Source organism: Microtus pennsylvanicus, chromosome X, assembly GCF_037038515.1.
Source record: "Microtus pennsylvanicus isolate mMicPen1 chromosome X, mMicPen1.hap1, whole genome shotgun sequence".
In the NCBI taxonomy this organism is placed as follows: Eukaryota; Metazoa; Chordata; class Mammalia; order Rodentia; family Cricetidae; genus Microtus; species Microtus pennsylvanicus.
In genome coordinates this window covers 137,897,788-137,916,252 of record NC_134601.1, presented here as the reverse complement: position 1 = coordinate 137,916,252, position 18,465 = coordinate 137,897,788, and the positions used below count along the sequence as shown (strand labels likewise).

General features: G+C 36.2%; 1 protein-coding gene across 7 annotated transcripts in view; it reads right to left on the bottom strand.

Annotated features, from left to right (window-relative positions):
• Positions 1 to 18,465, bottom strand: part of Usp9x (ubiquitin specific peptidase 9 X-linked) — a 135,095-nt gene that overhangs the window by 55,053 nt on the left and 61,577 nt on the right. For 4 of the 7 annotated variants that reach the window (XM_075957413.1, XM_075957412.1, XM_075957411.1 and 1 more), the window contains 8 exons: positions 16,190 to 16,305; positions 15,531 to 15,782; positions 15,317 to 15,455; positions 13,316 to 13,468; positions 12,546 to 12,650; positions 10,328 to 10,534; positions 9,095 to 9,231; positions 6,992 to 7,125 (listed from right to left, as the gene is read on the bottom strand). In XM_075957413.1, the coding sequence (XP_075813528.1) occupies positions 6,992 to 7,125; positions 9,095 to 9,231; positions 10,328 to 10,534; positions 12,546 to 12,650; positions 13,316 to 13,468; positions 15,317 to 15,455; positions 15,531 to 15,782; positions 16,190 to 16,305 (1,243 nt within the window). Of the gene's footprint in view, positions 1 to 6,991; positions 7,141 to 9,094; positions 9,232 to 10,327; positions 10,535 to 12,545; positions 12,651 to 13,315; positions 13,469 to 15,316; positions 15,456 to 15,530; positions 15,783 to 16,189; positions 16,306 to 18,465 lie in introns of all 7 variants that reach the window. The other 3 variants (XM_075957410.1, XM_075957414.1, XM_075957409.1) reach the window with 1 other exon arrangement.

Below are 18,465 nucleotides of genomic sequence, written 5' to 3'. Positions count from 1 at the left end.
TTATAAAAAAATTAAGTTGGGGCTAGAAAACTGGCTCAGAGGATAAGATCACTTGTTGCTCTTGTAGAAGTAGGGTTCAATTTCCTGCATAGCACATGGTGGCTCAAACTGTAACTCCAGAACCAGAAAGATCTGATGCACTCTTCTGACCTCTTCAGACACCAGACATGTATATACTGTATACATACATGCAGGCAAAACACTCATGCATATAAGATAAAAAAAAATCTAAAACAAGTCCTCCTGCTAAAAAGACTTAAACAAAATATACTACCATCATAAGCAACCTACCAACTTTAAATTTTTAGACTTTTTAGGAGAGTTTTGTAATTAGCATCAGTCTTGTAGTATACTACATTTTTCACCTCAAATACTACACGTATCTCCCTTTTCTCCCCATACCCAACCCTAAGGCCTTTCAGATAGTGTTTTCTGGGTGCATTCCCACCAATTAGCATGTTTTCAAGATTCACGTGTTGTAGCATGTTAATCTTGATACGCTGAGTAATATTTTGGATAATACTGTATGGACATATCACCTTTTATTAAGTATGTAATCAACTAAGTAAGACGTTTGGACTATTTATAACATTTTTGGCTATTACAAAGTTTGCTATGAACATTCACATTTAAGTTTTTACATTTGTTTCCATTTTACTTTGAGTATGGGGCATACTATGGTAAATTGATTAATATTCTGTGCAACTGCCAGTCTAATTAGTAAAGTGGCTGTACCAATTTACGAGCCCACAAAGAATGAAGCTCCAATTTCTGAACAGTCTCAGAAATACCAAGTGTTATCCTATGAGCCTAGTAGGAGTGATGTACTCTTACCGTGCTTCTGATTCAAATTTCTTCAATGATACTGAGTATCTTTTAAAGTTCTTATTAGCCATCTATAGCTCATCTGGGAAAACTTTCAGTCTGTTCTGTATCCAGCTCTGAGTGGTACAGTGTGAAATGCACTCACACACCATTTCTGAGCCCTTAGTGAGACTGGGATCACAAAAGGGCTCATTTTGCCTGTTTGCTGGACTGTTTCACTTGGTGACAACAGTAAAAGGGAGCTACAACCATCCTTGTAGTTATTTTTCACCCATCTCCACTTTTCATAGACAATTCACTTGCCATGAAATGTTCTGGTTTCTGTAGAACTCTGTTCCCTATGGCTTCTTCTCTCTTCCCTTTGGGTAGAAGGTCTGACACCAGCTAGGACTCGGGCAGAACAGCAACCACTTCTCCAAGAACGATATCCCTTGGAGAATCATTAGGTGTTGGGGTGGGTGAAAATAGGGCCACTAATGTCCCCTGGTATGGAGTACTGGAGTCAGCTATGGTGAGGGTAACTAGGGCCCTATTTTGAGTTATGTTTCACCTTAAATAGGCACTAAGTAGGCAGGGTAATAAAGAGTCCTTTAGGTTACTCTGCCTGTAAGAGGGCTTCTGTAGCAAAGGACTAAGGATAAAAAGGTCAGCAGTGAAGAAATAGAAACAGTCATCAAAGTCTCCCAACCAAATAAAGCCTAGGACCAGATGGTTTCAGAGTTCAGAATTCTACAAGATTTTCAAAGAACTAATACCAATACTCCTCAAATTATTCCACACAATAGAAACAGAAGGAACATTGCCAAACTCTTTTTATGAGGCTACAATTTAGCCTGATACCCAAACCACAGAAAGACATTACTAGGAAAGAATTACAGACCAATCTCACTCATGAACATTGATGCAAAAATACTAAATAAAATACTGGCAAATCGATTTTAAGAACACATCAGAACCATCATCCACCATGACCAGGTCGGCTTCATCCCACAGATGCAGGGATGGTTCAACATACAAAAATCTGTCAATGTAATCTACCATATAAAAAACTGAAAAGTAAAAACCACATGATCATCTCATTAGATGCTGAAAAGGCTTGACAAAATACAACATCCCTTCATGATAAAGGTCTTGGAGAGAGCAGGGATACAAGGGACATGCCTAAACATAATAAAGGCAATATACAGCAAGCCCAACAGCCAACATCAAACTAAATGGAGAGAAACTCCCAGTGATTCCACTGAAATTAGGAAAAAGACAAGGTTGTCTACTCTGTCCATATCTATTCAATACAGTTCTTGAGGGCCTAGCTAGAGCAATAAGACACTAAAAGGAGATCAAGGGGATACAAATTGGAAAAGAAGTCATCAAACTCTCACTATTTGCTGATGATATGATAGTTTACATAAGCGACCCCAAAAATTCTACCAAGAAACTTCTACAAACTCATAAACACTCAATAACGTAGCAGGATACAAGATTAACTAAAAAAGAAAAAAAGAAAAAAAAAAGAAATCAGTAGCCGTCCTGTACACAGATGATAAAAAGGCTGGGGAAGAAATTACAAAAACAACACCCTTCACAATAGCCACGAATAGCATAAACTATGTCAGAGTAACTCTAACCAAGCAAGTAGAAGACTTATATGACAAGAACTTTAAATCTTTGAAGAAAGAAATTGAAGAAGACGCCAGAAAGTGGAAAGATCTCCCATGCTCTTGGGTAGGCAGAATGAGCATAGTAAAAATGACAATCTTACCAAAAAGCAATCTACAGATTCAATGCAATGCCCATCAAAATCCCAGAAAAATTCTTCACAGACCTTGAAAGAACGGTATTCAACTTCATATGGAAAAGCAAAAAACTCAGGATAGCCAAAACAATCCTGTACAATAAGAGAACTTCTGAGGGCATTAAGAATCCCTGACTTCAAACTCTACTACAGAGCTACAATACTGAAAACATCCAGGTATTGGCATAAGAACAGACAGGAGGACACATGGAACCAAATAGAAGACCAGGATATCAATCCACAACATCTAACACCTGATCTTTAATAAAGAAGCAAAAAATATCAAATGGAAAAAAAGAAAGCATATTTAACAAATGGTGCTGGCATAACTGGATATGACCATGCACAAAACTCAAGTCCAAATGGATCAAAGACCTCAACATAAAGCCAGCCACACTGGACCTTATAGAAGAGAAAGTGGGAAGTACACTTGAACGCACTGGCACAGAGAACCACTTCCTAAATAGAACCCCAGCAGCACAGACACTGATAGAAACAATTAATAAATAGGACCTCCTGAAACCGAAAAGCTTCTGTAAAGTAAAAAGACACAATCAACAAGACAAAATGACAGCCTACAGAATGGGACAAGATCTTGACTAATCCCAAATCAGACAGAGGTCTGATCTCCAAATTATACAAAGAACTCAAGAAATTGGACATCAAAAGATCACATAACCCAATTTAAAAAATGGGAGTACTGAATAAACAGAGAACTCTCAACAGAGGAATCTAAAATGGCTGAAAGACACTTAAGGAAATGTTCAACATCTTTAGTCATCAGAGAAATGCAAATCAAAAAACAACTCTGAGATTCCATCTTACACCTGTAAGAATGGCCAAGATCAAAAACACTGATGACAACTTATGCTGGAGAGGTTGTGGGGAAAAGGGAACACCTCTGCATTGCTGGTGGGAATGCAAGCTGGTACAACCCCTTTGGATGTCAGTGTGGTGATTTCTCAGAAAATTAGAAAACAACCTTCCTCAAGACCCAGTAATACCACTTTTGGGTCTATATCCAAAGGATGCTTCAGTGATAACTGACAGGTTTACACTTTGCCGTATGCACAGAAAAACTTCAAGAAGACTGGCAAGCATCAGCATGTAACAGCACTAGTATGTAGTTACAACATAAACAAATATTGGCAACAATTTTTAGTAAGTCTATCTTCCTTTATCGAAAAATGCTAACATAGAAGGTGGAGCTGGGCATAGTGGTGCATACCTTTAGTCCTAGCACTCAGGAGGCAGACAGAGGGAGGCAGATTCCAGGACAGCTAAAGCTACATAGCAAGACCCTGTGTGAGGAGGGCAAGGAGAGACAGACACCCAAAAGCAGAAGGTAGAATCTGCTGATCATTTGACTAAGGATATGCTAACTCATCCCCAAGCTGAAGAAGCTTTTGGTGATGAAACATGAACAGAACATATACTTGCTGTGGAACAATCTTTTTGTATACTGTAAATATTTGTTGCTCTCATTGGTCTATTAAATGGTGAATGGCCAACAGTTGGATAGATAGTGATTAGGTGGGACTTGTGGACAAAAAGAGTGTGGGGAAGGAGAGCAGAATTGCCAGGAGACACATGCTTGAAGAAGGTACCACATGGTAGAGCATATATAAGAAATATGGGTTAATTTAAGTTGTAAGAGCTAGTTAGTAACAAGCCTAAGCTATCAGCCAAGTATTTATAATTATTAAGTCTCTATGTGGTTATTTGGGAAGAGGCTGGCAGGACAGAAAACCCCACCTACATATACTTAATGCTGATACAATGGTTACCTGTAATTCAGAGTATTAGTGAACTGTAGAAGCCTGACATTAGCCTGCTGAACATCTTATCTATAATGAGAGTCAAACGATACCTTTATTACGCACAAGCAAAATCTCTAATTTACTGCACAGTGGCTAATTCAGAAATATTGGCAGGTACTATCACAGGAGTAACTTAATGTGAGTTCAACAGGATTTTAGTAGCTTTAAAAACTACCTCCCCAAAGGTACAGTGAAGCCCTGTCTCAAAACAAACAAAAAAAACTACCTCTTGCCCATACTAAATATCTACAGACTAGTGTTCACTAGAACACTGCTGTGAGTTAGAAGAAATGGTACGAAGACTGATTAGGACAAAGAGAAGGTGAGTGATGTCAATGAATTTAGAGGGGAAAAAAGCCACTCCTTACTATGTGCCAGATATTGCTTTAGCATAAATAATTTATTCAAGGTCCTAACAGATACCATGTTTGGGTCATTATTTCAGATTCGGATAATATGTAAGCAAACTGACAAGTATTCACACTCAGAAACAGACAATATTAGAAAAAACTTGAATGCAAGCATTCTTATGATTATGAAACTGAGGCAATAATTCATATAGAATTTGACTCAAATGGAATAGAAACTAAACTACACATGTACCACCTAAGTATCCAAAATCAGACTCCCCAACCTCTGACAATGAAATGCAAGTACATAAAAATCAGCAGTAAAACACACATAACCTGTATGACTCTTACCCTGGAGCAAAGACTGTGTTGACAATTACAATGGCTCTGAATCACCAAAGAGATCATATAAAAACTCTGATTAACTAAATCCCAACATTTGAATGTCTGTGTATAGTGCTTATGACCTATTTCTCACTGATTTTGGCTTTCTTTGGTATAGAAAGAACATTTAGACCATACGGCTGTATACCTATGTGGCTTTCAATGTGATGATGAGAAGGACCTTAAGCCTAAAATGATCAAAGATCACCATTTAGTGTACTCAGTAGCCTGATTCTTTAACTGTTTCCTGGCCCAAAAGGGAGAAATTTAAGAGCAGGGTTAACAAAATCAGCAGGGCTATCTTAAGAATTACTTTCTTATTATGTTTATCTAATTTTTTTTTTTTTTTTTTTTTTTTAGTTTTGGTGCCTGTCCTGGAGCTATTTTTTGTAGATCAGGCTGTCCTCGAACTCAGAGATCCACCTGTCTCTGCTTCCTGAGTGCTGAGATTAAAGGTATGCACCATCACTGCACAGCTCTGAATTTTTAATGTTAAAAAAAGTTTGGTGGTTTATAAGCACCATGAATTTCATTCAGTGCTAAGTCCATCTACTGAAATAGGGTTACAAAAGCCTCATTTTTAATATACATCACTGTAGGTCCTATAAAGTTTCAAATGAATGGTATATATAGGAACCATGCCTAATTCAGACTATAGTGCTGATACTTGTAGTGATATTTTGTTTGTGGTTTAACAAATGAAGCTTGTCTGACAGAGTGCAAAGCTAAGCTACTAGAGGTCAGGTAGTGGTGGCACACACCTGACCCAGAACAAGTAAGACAGAGGCCATCCTGGGATACAAAAAATTGATCCAGTATCAAAGAGAAACACAGCTCACACAAAGGTGATCACACGCCTTTAATCCTAGTACTAAGGAGCTGGACACAGGAGTGATATGGCTGGGCAGAGGGGAATATAAGGTGGGAGGAGACAGGAGCTCACTGCAGTCTGAGAAGGCATGCAGTCTGAACACAGAATCACCCTTTTGGTCTAAGCATTAGTAGAACTCTCTAGGGACTGGCAGCTCTGCTTCTCTGATCTTCAGCATTAACCTCTATGCCTGACTCTGTGTTTTTACTATTAATACCAAATAGAAATTTATGCTACAGATACTATATAAAGTTCTCTATGGCTATGGGAACAAATCAGAACCTATGACATGGTTCTGATTTCTTTTGGGAGTGCTGAACTATAAATTTGGCATAAGATAGAGACCATGTACCAAGAAGCACACTAGTGAAAAGTTCTGACACAGCTGTTTTTAAAAGGCGAAATGTTGACATAAGGCTTACAGGAAAAAAAGCTTACAGAAACCATTTTTTTTTTCGAGACAGGGTTTCTCTGTAGCTTTGGAGCCTGTCCCGGAACTAGCTCTTGTAGACCAGGCTGGCCTCGAACTCCCAGAGATCCACCTGCCTCTGCCTCCCGAGTGCTGGGATTAAAGGCATGCGCCACCACCGCCCGGCTTACAGAAAACATTTTTCTTAAAAGGTGAATGGTGGTGTAGTAAAAAAACAAAACAGGTACATACATATCCAAAAGGTCCTAAGATTCTTAGCAGTGACTGGCAGAGCTCCAAGTAGAGAGAAAAAGAAACTCTATTTAACCGGGGAAGGCAAATACTGGATAAAAAGCTTTCAACCATAGACTGATATTTAAGATTATAGAAGATCTGGGAGTCAATGTGTATCTTACATCACAATAAGAATTCATAAACTATCTTGAGGTTTTTTAATATTAAGTGCTATTCCTAAGGTAATTAATAAAAAACAATTATTGTTACTTGCCATCATTCAGTTATCTTACAATAAGTACATACCTCTGGCATACAGTCTCATGCTTTCCATGTAAGTTGCAAGGTTTTCTGCTACCAAAGTAACTAGGGCATGATTGTGCTGAAGTTGATTGATTAAGTCATGACGATAAAATACATGGGAACTTCGCTGAGTTTGACTGAAACGAGAAGAACTTAACAATATAATTAGGCAATTAAATTCTGTTGCAATCAAGAGTTTCTTACAACTAAATTCCAAGCTACCAATTAAAAAATTCAAAAGCCTGTTTTGCTCATTTAGTTCCTTCAATGACAATATTAGGCAATTTAAAAGAAATTTATGTATCAAAACCAGAAATGTATTGATTACTTGAAATTCAAGTATCAGATTCTCTTTACATCAAAAGGAGCCTGTTTCAATGACTATATCTACTCTCACAATATGATAGTAGCAAAGCATTTGTGTTAGGACACAGGGTTATTTAAAAATTACAAAAATCTAAACTTCTTTGTATAACTACAGCATTGTAATTGCTAGTTAATAATGTTTTTATAAATTTTTTTAGAGGTTAGAGAGATGGCTAAGGAGGAAAAGTTACTTGACACCCAGTTTGAAAACCTGAGTCTGATCCTCATTATTCTCATTGTGCAAGGTGAGAACTGACCCCCTTAAAGGTTGTACTTAAACTGCCACACAGTGTAACATCAATCCCCATTCCCTATACCCACCAAAATAAAAAAAGTAAAAAAAAAGTATTAGCTATGTAAAGTTATACACTGGGAACATTTGGTTTGTCGCTAAGCTGTTCTTGTCACCAGAAAGATAACTACTTTCCAATTTCTTTTGTCACATTCTCTGAAGCTAGTCAATTTTTATAGCTACTACTATTCTAGTATAGATAAAGTCATTAATTTCTGGGAGAGTAGCTGAATACAATGTTTACCTGGAAGCAATAGATTTGATAAAGGTCAGGTGGTGTTATGTACACTGGGCCAAACACACTCAAAATAGACTAACAAACATAACCCCCCCGGCCAATTTGTATCTATTACACAGAGAAAGCGATTAGAGAATGCTCCCAAGATTAAATGACTGTATTGTTCACATTTGATTTATGAATATTGGTACCACTATACTCAGTTCTTTATTTCTATGCCAACTACTCCACCTCTGTTCCCAGAAAGAAGAGGGCAACTCATTTCATTAAGCAGATTTTGGAATCAGATATTTCGCTAACTAACCTACTTTGTTTCTTCTTTTAAAAATATTTATTTTCATTACATGTATATGAGTGTTTGCCTACATTTATATCTATCTGGGCAACATGTATGTGCAGTCCCTACTGAAGCAAGAAGTGGGCATGGAATTCCCTGAAATGGAGTTACAGATGGTCTTGAGCTGAAGTTGAGTTCTCTGAAAGAGTATCCAGTACTCTTAACCTCTGTACCATCTCTCTAGTTCCTAATTTTGTTTATTTGAAATAAAGTTTCACTATTTCATCCTGGCTGGCCTGAACTGTATAAACCACCCTGGGCTTGACCCACAGAAATCTATCGAACTCTTCCTGAATGGTTGGGCACCACCATGCCTGGCCTAAGAGAGTATATTTAAAGACTGATATTAAAAAGTTCAGTGCTTTATCATGTCATCTACTATCATTTAAATTTCTCTGTAATTCAATCTTCTAAATCAACTTTAAAAATTTACTAAGAAACTTTTTTTGAAAACTATCATGTGACAGCCTGAAATAGCAGTATCACCTCGATTCTGACCACTTTTCTCATCAATGAAACAAAGGAGGTAGGAATGACAAAGGGTTTTTTTTGTTCCAAATGAGGCCTTCTCTGTTTCCTGTCACTCCATTAAATTTTTTTAAAAGATTTATTTATGTATATGGGTACTGTATTTGCATGTACATCTTTATTTGAGAAGAGGGCATCAGATCCCACTATAGATGGTTGTGAGTCACCATGTAGTTGCTGGGAATTGAACTCAGGACCTATGGAAGAGCATTCAGAGTTCTTAACCACTGAGCCATCTCTCCAGTCCCCATTAATTTTCTTAAAAAATTTGCTTTTACCAAGTAAAATTTATTAACAAAACATAAAAATAAAAATATTCATATTGTTTAGTTTTAAAAGTCTTACCTCAAATTTTGAGGTGCTTCACCAAACAAACTACAAATTTCTCTAATTTGTTTCAGTGCAGGAATGACCCATTTGTCATTTGTGCGAAGTTCTTCTATAAAGCGATCTATCCACTGAATCTTTTGTGTGTCCCGATCCTTAAACAATTTCAATATTTTATATATATCAATACTCAGAAGAACTCTAAGTTGGAGTATTTATAGATAAATGTACATCACAGTGAAATTAAGCTAAATTTCAATTATCCATGGAATTAGAAAATCAGTTTTTCTTATAAGATAAAGATGATAAATACTTTAACTTTTTATAATTGTAAGTTAAAAAAGTGCTCTCAGTTGTCTTAACTTTACATTTACTACCAAATTCTAAAAAGTAAAAGACCAAAATAACTACGTACATTCAGTATTGTTTAAAACTTGTCAGGTTTGAGTTTTAATGTATTAAATGAAGAGGTTTTACCTCATCATAGAATCATGTAACACCCTGATGAAATCTTTTATGAGCAAATAAAAACATTTCATCTCCAAAGTCCCTAACCCAGCTTTAATAGTCTAGGATCTATTTGAAACTAATATTCCTTTACCATATATTTAACAACATTATTAGTAAATTACCTTCTGCTTGTAGTTTTTCCCAAAGAGATTCATATGATTCATAAAATATTATTATAGAGAAATTAAGAAAGGCAGACTTTCACAGATTATTTTAGGATTCCTCTAGCATAAACAGAAAGACTTGAGGGCCCATATTATTTTTGTTGACACTCATCTGTAGTTTGACCAATTGATTTCATGTTTCTTATAGGTTCTGTCTAACTGCACTTCTGTCTTCTTTTGGTTTCCAAGTAGGAGTTTGTTAATCCTTCCTATTTTTGTGTATTTAAACAGGATTACAAACTTGAAATGCACTGTAAAAACGAACCTGTACACATTCTTTCAAAACCACTTAGGTGACCCAGTGATGGAAACTCCAACCTTGCAAGCAAATACAGACAAGTTGGGAAATCTTCCCAAGTGTTTATTTGTAAGCCATTTGTAATTACTAAGCAAGAATGAATGAAAACTCTGCAAAACGTAACATTTTGCATTAAATAAATAAAAGGCAGTCAGTCTTAAATGAACCATTTAAAAGATAATACCAGAATAACCTAAAATTATCACGTATTTAATTAAGCCATTCTAACACTGAAGGAGCAGAAAAGTCACAAAACCAAGCCAAGCAGCACCCCCTTACCTGGGAGCAACTATAATCTAGTATTTTGATATGAGCACTGAGAGCCAGGTCCATGATATCTACAGGCACATCATCACTGTGGGCTAGATTCCACAGAAGGTTCAACACTTTATGAGCCATCACACCATCTTTATCATCTTCTGCAAGACGACGAATCAGCTCAAGGAGCTTTTCACGTTGTTTTTTACTTGCATTTGTCCAACTGGCCTAGAAAGACATTTAAATGACATGAAAATTCATATTTTGTTTTCTCTTCTTTTTTAGGGTTTGTGTTATAGTAGATTTGAATTCGGGAACATCATGGTCTACCTACTGAGTTCCAAGCCAGCCAGGGATAAACAGTGAGATACCCAACTCAAAACAAAACAAAAGTGCTTGTTATTTACCAAGTTCTTGATAAGCATTTATTAATCCAAAAAGGAATCATTCATTAAGGAATCATCTAAAGATTATTCTGGGAGGAAGAAGCCCCAGGGGATGTAATAACAATTGTTCTATTTCCTTCCTTCATATAAATATGTCACTGGTTATGTATCACCACCATTTCAGGAGTCATTTCAACATTAAGGATGAATGACTATTAACTTTAGGGCATTCACAATAACTGATTACAGTATTTCCTCAGCTGTCTAACATAGTTCAAAAGATGGAAAAATATATATACAGCAAATTAATCTTTGTGTGAAATGTGTAAGATGATATTTAAAACCACAAAAACATTAATTTTATACTTTGTTCCCTTCAAATCAGTGATATTTTCAAGACACAGATTTACAACTGACATTACTGAAAATATGGACTTCTAGAGCCAGGTTGTGGTGGTGGGACATGCTTTTAATACCAGAACTCGAAAGGCAGAGGCAGGTGGATCTCTGTGTTTGAGGCCAGTCTGGTTTACAGACTGAGTTCCAGGACAGGACAGCCAAAGATACACAGAGAAACCCTGCCTCAAAAAAACTAAAAAGGTCTTCTAGGCCTTGTACCTAGTAACTGACATAACATAATATGCCTGGGGTAGAGGGAATATACATAAAACAAGATGTAAACATGTTTCATTAAAGAGTACCCAGTCTAGGGTTGAAGAGATGGCCCAGAGGTTAAAAGTGCTAGCTAGTCTTCCAGAGGTCCTAAAATCAACTACAACCACATGGTGGCTCACAACCATCTATGAGATCTGATGCCCTTTTCTGGCATGTAGGCATACATGCAGGCATGTATGTATATGAGGACCCAGTGTAGACATAAACATAACCATTACCTATATTAAAAACCACACGAGGCAAACAGAACCCAAGGAGCCATCTGGAACTATTTCTGACATTTATGCTACTTTATTCAAGGTAGAGATTATTAGGTGGTTTTAGTCCTTCTTCAATGTTCTGTCAATGATATTCATCCAGTTTGCTTATTCCCACTGCCATGGAGTATTTCATTAAATGGACATCCCTTATATATCCTCTATACATAGTCATTTGTAGCTAATATAAAAGCATTCTACTCCTGTGCTATACTATTTCCAGAATATTGTACCTCATCAGAAACAACGCTTAACCTTCCAAAGTGTTACAGCAACTTATATTCCCAGTCAGAATCACTATTTTTAGTAGTAACACTTGGTGATCTAATGTCAATTGTTAATAAGCCCTCTCCTTTGTGAACACTGTCATGTCTTATACTATTAATTCACAAGTTCACTTACCAATTAAGCATTCACTGAGTCTCAGCAACTGATGAAGATTGCTAACACTAAATAACAGGACCAATGTGAATATAACTGTAATGATCTTAGCACAACCCTGTAAACTATTACATTTCTATTACATTATGCTTTACCTGAATATATATCCCTAAAATGCCATAGTATTTGCTATTCCTTTTCTTGTCATCTCTTAGATTTCTCATAATCATCCTTTCCTACTTCAACCTATTTCCAAAATACAGAATAGGAAAGAAAATCCAAATGATAACATGAGTTTTGAAAAGGAATGAGAGTCCTTATTAGGGCTATTAGCACTATTGTAAAAATGAAAATCAAGTTCTCTAGGCAAACAAACAAAAAACACTGGCAAAATCCTTCACATCAGATAAAGTTCTTCAAATCAGAGAATGTCCTTATGAGAGATTTTGATTATTTGTTGACTAAAAACAGCTTGTAGTTTTAATAAATCAATTCTATTTAAAATTAAAATGTTAACAACATTGCTGTGTTAATAGTTACCTTAAAGCAATCAAAAAGATGATCAAGTTGTTCAGGAGAAAAATCCCATGCCAATTTGGCCAGTAGATCATGTACATTCTTCACAATGGCTTCGTGTTTCCCTGCCTATTGAAAAATATAAACAAAGATCATAGCACATTAGACTGTGACTAACAGAAACATATACACTGACTGCTGATGACCATCAGGAAAACTTTATCATAATCTCCATTTAATCAATGCATAAAATGCTTAAAATTCTTTAGACCTAAAATGTCACAATTCCATTTCTGCATATACATAGTTAATATGTACTTTGGAAATTCCTATCAACTTGTTTGTTTATTCACATAGGATTACTCTGTGTAACCCTCGCTGTACTGGAACTTGCTCTGTAAACCAGGCTGGCCTTGAACTCATAAAGATCCACCTGCCTCTGCTTCCAGAGTGTTGGAATTAAAGGTGTGTGCCACCCCCGCCTTAACTTTTTAATTACAGTTTATTGAATATACTAAGATTTTAATGCCATAAATAACACACATTGGACTGGGTTATCTGTTTCCCTACCCCTTGTCTTCTGGGTCAGAACCTTGCTTTGTAGCCCAGGCTAGTTTTCAACTCCTGATTCTCCCTATTTTCTACTTCCCATGTGCTGAGATTGCAGATATACACAAGCATACTCAGCTTCCCTATTATTTTACTTTTTGCCTCTTTAACTTTCACCAAATATGAATTGTTGCATATTTTAATCATTACTGACAATTTTAGGGTAAAGTTTCCAAGATCCTTACCTGTGCAGCCCAGATATTATCAAGATCTTGCAAGGTCAGAGCTTTTTCTTTGATGACAAAACGAAGAATCTTTTCTAGCTTCTCTACATACTGTGGTTGATGAAGACTATCTCGTAAAACTATAGATAAAATATTGTTCTGTTGTATCCATTCCTAAATGTAATTTAAAAAACAGGTTTCAAAACTAAAACAAAACTTTTTGAAAGTACCATTCATATAATGTAAACAATGTGTAGGAATCCTAAAGCTTATTTACAAAATAGAGTGCAAGTATGCATTATCATCGAATATTACTTTAAAAAAACTCTATAGTGTTTAACCCTGAAATGGAATCCTTATAAAGAGCATAGGCTAGTCTTGAATGTGTTATTCTCCTGCCTCTACCTCCATCCCAACTGCTGGGATTAAAGTTGTGAGCTACCATACCTGACATTAATTTATCAGAGTATCTTCCATTAAGTTATACTCAAATCATTAAAAAGATTATAAATAACAGCATTTAACTCACAAAAATATCATTTAAATGCAATAAAACACTTAAGGTTTAGGTAGAATGAGCGTAAGGCCAACTTTGGTATTTTTGAGTTCCTTACACTAATTCTAATACTGCCCCAGAATGGTTTTAATCTTAGATCAAAAGATACTTTTATCCAAGTGAGAGATACACTGTCTTAGTGTAATATCAGGTTTACAGATACTGGCACTGGAATCTGAATCAAGTCTACATGCTTCCTTTGTCTGTACCCATCCATAATACTGTGTTAAGCTAGGCTGCAGCTAGACTGTCATTTATCAAACTTCAAAAGGAATAAAGTAAGACTCAAGATTATAAAAAAAGATATTTCACACAGTTATGACTCTACAGTATTCAACCGGAGAATACTGAGTTGGGCCCAAAACGTGCCTCAAATAGGAGATTTTTACTACTAAAGGACAAGTTTTAAAAAGTCCCAACTTGTTAAAGGAGTTTTTTTCCTAAAATACAACAAGTGTGGGGTGTGTGTGTGTGTGTGTGTGAGAGAGAGAGAGAGAGAGAGAGAGAGAGAGAGAGAGAGAGAGAGAGAGAGAGAGAATTGTCAACTACTACAAAAATTTTTAGGCATTTAATGCCATTTTCTGTATGTTCTAGAATGAGTCAGTCACACAGCTCAAGGACCAACAACATTCCCAATGCAGACAGGCACTTAGCATACACAAAATTAGACATCTATCACCTGGCCTCTTCACCCAGGGACAAGGTCTAAATATCTAAATATCCTTATTTTTTGGTTAACGACTGAACTCAAGGCTTCACTGAATTCTCTCTCTAACCTTTCGATAGTTTTTAAAAATCATTTCAATTGTTTCCCCTATTAACAGAAGGGAGCCATGGAGATAAAGTTTTTGGTTTGCTACAGGTGTCTCATGACTGTCTACATGTACCCAAGGAACATGGGTTTTCTAATTTATGTAGTTCTCATTCTCATATATATTATTCTCGTGTGTTTATATATATGTACATGTATGTGTGTCTATATATATATGTATTATGTATGTATATATATATGACAGTCTCAATACGTGGCCCTAACTAGCCTTAAGCTTGTAGCAAATCTTCCTACCTCTGCCTCCCCAGAGCTGAGATTCAATTGTACACCACCACACCCACCTGTGTATTTCATGTTTTCAAGTCATTAACTGGAATTGGTCATATGAACAGGCCCCCTTGCTTCAATTATGTTCAAATATTATATCTTGCGTTCTCTTTTAATCAATTTCCCAATTTACTGAAAAACTTGGAATAAAATTATATTTAACAAGAAATTTATTGAACACAAGATCAACCACCAATAATTATGCTATTTTAGAAAGTTTGAGATTAACAATCTTATAAATTAATCAAAACATTCAATTTACAACTTTAATTTGAACGTTAACATTACTAATTTAAGTAACAGTCATTCTAGATTTATGTATTTATATACTAAAAAAAAAAAAAAGAAAAAATGTGAAAGAACTCACAGCCATCCTCTCTGCTGTGAGCCACTCTTCTTCCTCAGGATTGCCATGCCGATGGGTATAGTATGACACACTAGAAATTACCTTGTTAACTTCATTCAGTGCATTCATCTTTCCATTGAAAGAAGAAATCTGCAATAACCTGTAGGAGAAATTCAGTTTTGATTTGATTCTAAAAATTCATGTACATGATTATTTCCAAAGATAAGAAACTTACCTAAGTATCATTTTTAACCTAAATATTTCTAAGTTCTTTACAGTTTCTTCTTGTCCAGGAACCCGGGAGGCTAAATTCTTCAAAGATTTAATAATCATTGAAAGAGCATCATTTTTGGCTTCATTCTTTGCTTCTTTCTTCAGTTCTTCATCAGTTAAGTTTTCCAAAAACTGTGGAACCATTTCTATTATTGGAAGGAAGTATTTTTTCACTGTGTTCAGAGTGATAAATTCATAGCACTGTCCAAATGGTCTGAAATAAAATAGAAAACTCCTGTAAATACTCAATTTCTTAAAATCAAATTTAGTAGATTCTCATAGTACATGTATTATTTTTAAAAACACCTAATTAACAAGTAATAAAAATCTTAACTTGAACTGTTTCTCTTTAAATTTTTGTGTGCACACATGTGTATATTTTAATTTAGATTGAACATGTGCATTTGAATACAAGTACCCTCAAGAGGTCAGAGATATCAGATCACCTGGAGTTGACGTCACAGACAATTGTGAACCACGTATTAGCCAGGGATACAGTCACTTAGCCATTGAGACATTGAGACATCTCTCCAGCCCCAATTACTCCATTTCTTAACTGAACCAAAATAAAACCAGAAACGATTAAGAACACTGAACATTTCATTTTAAGATCTAACTTACTTAATAAGGGCTGCAATTATCTGAACATTTAATGCTGATCCATTAATAAAACGATCGTGCAATATCTGGAATCCATTTAATGTGCCAAATTTGTTGAGGAGGTCCACTAGCCAACCCTGCAATTAAAGTAAGAAAGTTTACTTTTTGGATTCTAAGAAAAAGTACTATTTTGACTGATATGTTAAAACCAATTAATGTCAAATCATTCACAGGAATCCATTTGTGATGAAGAGTAAACAGCAAGCATGAATTTACATTACAGAAACATAATGCATCAGTTTTGCTATTGGGGAATTAAATCCATGTTTTGTCTCAGCAATCACACACTGTAAGAGAATGTGGCTTTCCTAAGTACCTAAAAACACCTATGTTAAAATAATTTATGAGGTTAAAATACTCAAGTAATAGATGAAGGAAAAGCTATTTAACAATCTAGTATAAAATATTCTAAGTGAATCCCCTCACTCCAGGACAGGGTTTCTCTATACAGCCCTGGCTGTCCTGGAACTCCCTCTGAAGACCAGGCAAGCATTGAACTCAGAGATCTGCCTGCCTCTGACTCCTGGGTGCTGGGATCAATGGCATGTGTCACTCACTGAGTCAATTTCTTATTACAGTTATAAGCATTTAAAATTTCCATATCAAGGGGGCTGGAGAGATGGCTCAGAGGTTAAGAGCAATGACTGTTCTTCCAAAGGTCCCGAGTTCAATTCCCAGCAACTATATGGTGGCTCACAACCATCTGTAATGAGGTCTGGTGCCCTCTTCTGGCCTGCAGACATACATGGAAGGAATGTTGTATACATAATATTTTTTAAAAATTCCATATAAATAGAATAATCTTGAAGCCTAAAAATGAACTGTCAATTAAAAACTAGCCCATGCCACAAGAGTTGAACACTTGGCTACCGAGAGCAAAGGCTTAGGTTTGATACACTGCTTGCACTGCAGGAGGAACAAAAGAAGGAAGGAAGGAAGGAAGGAAGGAAGGAAGGAAGGAAGGAAGGAAGGAAGGAAGGAAGGAAGGAAGGCAGGCAGGCAGGCAGGCAGGCAGGCAGGCAGGCAGGCAGGCAGGCAGGCAGGCAGGCAGGCAGGCAGGCAGGCAAACCCAATTATACCATGGTATGTGTTATTACTAATTAGACCTTCTGGATTCTTTAGCTAATTTACATAAATGTATTCAATTCCCATCTTATTAACCTTAATAAAGTTTGCCATTTAAAAAAACTCAAAATGAACTGAAAGGTCACAAAAGAAATATATCAGCCGGACCTCTGAGTTTTGAGGCCAGCCTGGTCTACAAGAGCTAGTTCCAGGACAGGCTCCAAAGCTACAGAGAAACCCTGTTTGGGGGAGGGGGATCAATATATCAAAAAACTAAATACCCAAGACAACCTTTTACACCTTGCCACCCTCTAAAAAGCCGTATTTTGAAATTAAATGAGGGAGAAGAAAATAGTTTCTCTACTAATGTCCTAGGCAAAAACAAACAAACAAACAAAAAAAAAACAACCTACAGCTGTATTTAAAAAGAGGAAATGTAGAATACAGATTCTGTTTATTGGGCAATGGTGGTGCTCACCTTTAATCCCAGTACCAGGGCAAAGGCAGGTGGGAATCGCTGAGTTCAAGGCCAACCTGACCTAAAGTGTGAGTTCCAGGGTAGCCAGGGATACACTGAGAAACCCTATCTCTCAAGAAACCAAGGGAAAAAATACAATAAGCTAATTATAACAATTGAAATTTTAAGTTCTCTAAGACTAGACACTGTCATATTTCAGTAAGTTCAATATTTTTCTATCTTTTATTTTAATGACCAATCCTAGGTCATTAAACTCTCAGTATTTATTTTACGTGTATGAGTGTTTCCCTTTATATACTTCACCATGTGGCATGTCTGGTGCCAGAGGCCAGGAGCACATTAGGTCCATTTGAGTCAAAATTAAGGGAGATTGTGAATCACCATGTGGATGCTATGAACTGGACCCAGATTCTCCACAAGAGCAACAAGTGCTCTTTAACCACTGAGCCACCTCTCTAGCCCCCAAACTTCTATTCAGCTCACCAGATCTCTTTTGTGATTACTTATAAAAAAGTACATGTTTGCTATGTATTTTTTTTATTTCTTCAGTAACTAGAATGAGACTACTGAGCTGATATACTTAATAGTTAATTCTTTCTCTTTTAAGATTTTATGTTTATAAGTGTTGGGTATGCATGCATGTGCACTACCTTTGGGTGGAGGTCAGGAGGAGGCAACACATACCCTAGAACTG